Genomic DNA, 3,598 nt, shown 5'->3' on the forward strand with positions numbered 1-3,598 from the left:
CGACAGGATGGGATGGAAAAAGGGGCTGAGTGAGGAGGTTGGGCTGGGGAACAGCAGGAACTTGAGGGGTTCATCCCACCAACAGGAGTCCCAACCCTAAAAATATTTGGGGTTTGCCCAGGACGATGCTCACATCAGCAGCAGCGTGACCCGTTGGACTGTCCCACCCCTCCAGTGTCCCCCTGGGATCCTGAGACACCCCAAAAACTGCCTTTGCCCTGCTGTCCATCCCCTGACTGCATCCTCTGTCCTTCCCAGAGCTCCAGRGAGGGTGCTGACCTCGTCACCTCGGACAGTGTCACCCAGGACAGCCCCGTTGGGGACGTGTCCCCTGCCCAGGACCAGCTCTGAGGATCACAACRTCAGCGAGCAGCTCTGTTCATTGCTCACACAATTTACTGTGGCTTGACCTTTTTTTTTTTTTTTGCTTAAATTCCGCTTGGAGTGGTGATTGAGGAGGAATGGTTTGAGGCTGAAAAGGGCTGGGGTGGAAGTGCCAATCTGAGTGAGGAGGTTGGGCTGGGGGACAGCAGGAACTCGAGGGGCTCATCCCACCCACAGCCCCAGCACAGTGGGCTCTCACAGGTCACAAGGAGCATTGTAAAATTAAAATTAAAAAAAAAAAAATCCCATTTTCTTTAAAAGGCACCTGAAAAATCCTTTAGAAGCTCTTTTAGCTTTTGATTCCTCTAAGCTTTCCCGACCTGAGGGCAGCACCTGCAGGCCAGACAGGGCTGGAGTGTTTGATTGCAAGAGAAAYAAAGAATGCAGTGGCTTTCAGCAGCCTGGGGAACTCAGGGTCTGCGGMGATCACAGCGAGAGCCCACCCAGAGAGGCCCAGAAAGGGTGGGAAAAGCTGAATATTCCACAGASAAAACAATGCAGGAAGCAGAGACGATGCAGAGGTGGCTGTGGCTGGCGGGGTGAGCTGACAGACCCCGAGTTCCGTCAGGGGCAAAACACAAATTATCCCKGAATGCGGAATTTCCCTGCAGTGAGAGCAGGGCAGCAGACCCCTCCTGCTCAGCAACTCTCACCTCAACACTGCACCAGTGCTGACCTTCCCGAGAGCCCCCAAAGGGTGGGGATGGCTCACTGCCCCATGGATCACTGCCCCATTGCTCACCTGCCCCATGGCTCACCTGCCCCATCCCAGGGACATCTCACCTGCCCCATCCCAGGGACATCTCACCTGCCCCATCCCCTCCCCCATGTCTTCCCTGCCCCATTCCCTGTCCCATTCTCTGCCCCATGGATCCCCTGCCCCATCCCAGGGATATCTCACCTGCCCCATCCCCTGTCCCATTGTCTGTCCCATCCCCAGCTCCTGTCTCACCTGTCCCATTCCAGGGACATCTCACCTGCCCCATTCCCTGCCCCATGGCTCACCTGCCCCATTCCCTGTCCCATTCCCTGCCCCATTCCTTCCCCCATGGGAAAGGAATGTCCCTGTCCCATTTCATGCCCCATCCCCAGCTCCTGTATCACCTGCCCCATCCCCTGCCCCATTCCTTGCCCCATTCCCTGCTCCTGTCTCACCTGCCCCATCCCAGGGATGTCTCACCTGTCCCATCCCCTGTCCCACATTTCCGCTGCCCCATTCCCTGCCCTGTTGCTCACCTGCCCCATTCCCTGCCCTGTTGCTCACCTGCCCCATTCCCTGCCCCATGGCTCACCTGTCCCATGGATTACCTGCCCCATCCCAGGGACGTCTCACCTGCCCCATCCTTTGCCCCATTCCCTGCCCCAAGGCTCACCTGCCCCATCCCTAGCTCCTCTGTCCCCTGCCCCATCCCAGGGATGTCTCACCTGTCCCATCCCCTGCCCCATTCCCTGTCCCACATCTCCCCTGTCCCCTCCCCCCCCCCCCCCCCCCCCCCCCCCCCCCCCCCCCCCCCCCCCCCCCCCCCCCCCCCCCCCCCCCCCCCCCCCCCCCCCCCCCCCCCCCTTCCCTGCCCCATTCCCTGCCCCATTCCCTGCCCCATTCCCTGCCCCATTCCCTGCCCCATTCCCTGTCCCATTCCCTGTCCCATTCCCTGCCCCATTCCCTGCCCCATTCCCTGTCCCATATCTCACCTGCCCCATCCCCTGTCCCATATCTCCCCCGCCCCATCCCAGCGATGTTTCCCCTGTCCCATCCCCTCGGCAGCACTCCGGGAAGGGGGTTGGACATCGGGAAAGGCGCGGAGGGGTCGGGACAGGTCGCTGCCCGCCCGGAGCTGCCGGGAGAGAGAGAGGGAGGGAACGACCGGCTCTGGTGCAACAGGAAAGGCGTGAGCCTGGAAAGCGTCCCCGGAGGGCAGCAGGCGTGCGAGCGCCGGGAGAACGCGCTGCTTTGGGAATTTCTGAGAGGAGAAAACCCCTTCTGCTCTCCCTTTGTAAATCCTCTTCCTCCTCAGCCTGCCCCGCGGCGTTCTGGGCTGAGCTGAGCTCTCGGGAGTGGGATGAATGTGGGTGGGATGAGCATCTTGCAGCCCTCCGCCCTGGCAGTGCCTGCCTGGCACCCATTCCTGGGGCTGGCACTTCCATTGGCACCTCACCTCCAAAGGGGAATGGCCCTGGGATGCTGATTTGGGTACAGAAATGTGAAATTCCTGCTTTGGGCGACAGCAGTGAACCGGGCAGAGGTTGAGATGAGCAGCACACGGGGTGAGCACCGAGAATTGTGCCAAAATCAGGGTGAAGTGTGGAATAAAAAAACAGAACGTGCAGCCCAGAGCCCACAGAGATCCACAGAAATGTCCATCAGGAGCGCACCAAGCCACCCCTGCTCCTGCCCACTTCCTTTGGCACCTCACCTTCAAAGGGAATGGCCCTGGATGCTGCTTTGGGTACAGAAATGTGAAATTCCTGGTTTGGGTGACAACAGTGAACCAGACAGGGGTTGAGGTGAGCAGCACAAGCGGATGTGATCACTGTGAGAATTGTGCCAAAATCAGGGTGAAGTGTGGAATAAACCCCCAGAATGTGCAGCCCAGAGCCCACAGAAATCCACGGAAATGTCCATCAGGAGCTCACCAAGACAATCCTGCTCCTTCCTGGCATTGGCACCTCACCTCCAAAGGAGAATGACCCTGGGCTGTGGCCGTGTCCTGGGGTGGGTACAGAAATGTGAAATGCCTGCTTTGGGTGAAAGCAGTGAACCGGGCAGGGGTTGAGGTGAGCAGCACACGGGGATGTGATCACTGTGAGAATTGTGCCAAAATCAGGGTGGAGGTGTGGAATTAAAACCTCAAAGGTGCAATACAGAGCCCACAGAGATCCACAAAAATGTCCATCAGGAGCTCACCAAGCCACCCCTGCTCCTTCCCGGGGCTGGCACTTCCACTGGTACCTCACTTCCAAAGGGGAATGGCCCTGGATGCTGCCGTGGGTACAGAAATGTGAAATTCCTGCTTTGGGTGAAAGCAGTGAACCGGGCAGGGGTTGAGGTGAGCAGCACACGGGGTGAGCAGTGAGAATTGTGCCAAAATCAGGGTGAAGTGTGCAATAAAAACCCAGAGCCCACAGAGATCCATGGAAATGTCCATCACGAGCTCACCAAGCCACCCCTGCTCCCTCCCCAGGCTCTGTCTCCTGATTTTCTGGGGTCACTGCA

At 58.9% G+C, this 3,598-nt stretch overlaps 1 protein-coding gene across 2 annotated transcripts in view; it reads left to right on the forward strand.

The window, feature by feature from the left end:
• Positions 1–755, forward strand: part of LOC130586768 (polymeric immunoglobulin receptor-like) — an 11,402-nt gene extending 10,647 nt beyond the window's left edge. The window contains exon 11 of one of the 2 annotated variants that reach the window (XM_057387670.1): positions 259–755. In XM_057387670.1, the coding sequence (XP_057243653.1) occupies positions 259–351 (93 nt within the window). In that variant the 3' untranslated portion in view covers positions 352–755. The remainder of the gene's footprint in view (positions 1–258) is intronic. The other variant, XM_057387671.1, reaches the window with a different exon arrangement.
• Positions 756–3,598: the final 2,843 nt, after the last annotated feature.

The sequence above is a fragment of the Malurus melanocephalus genome, unplaced genomic scaffold, assembly GCF_030028575.1.
Source record: "Malurus melanocephalus ecotype Western Australia unplaced genomic scaffold, MMel_1.1 scaffold_1290, whole genome shotgun sequence".
NCBI lineage: Eukaryota > Metazoa > Chordata > Aves > Passeriformes > Maluridae > Malurus > Malurus melanocephalus.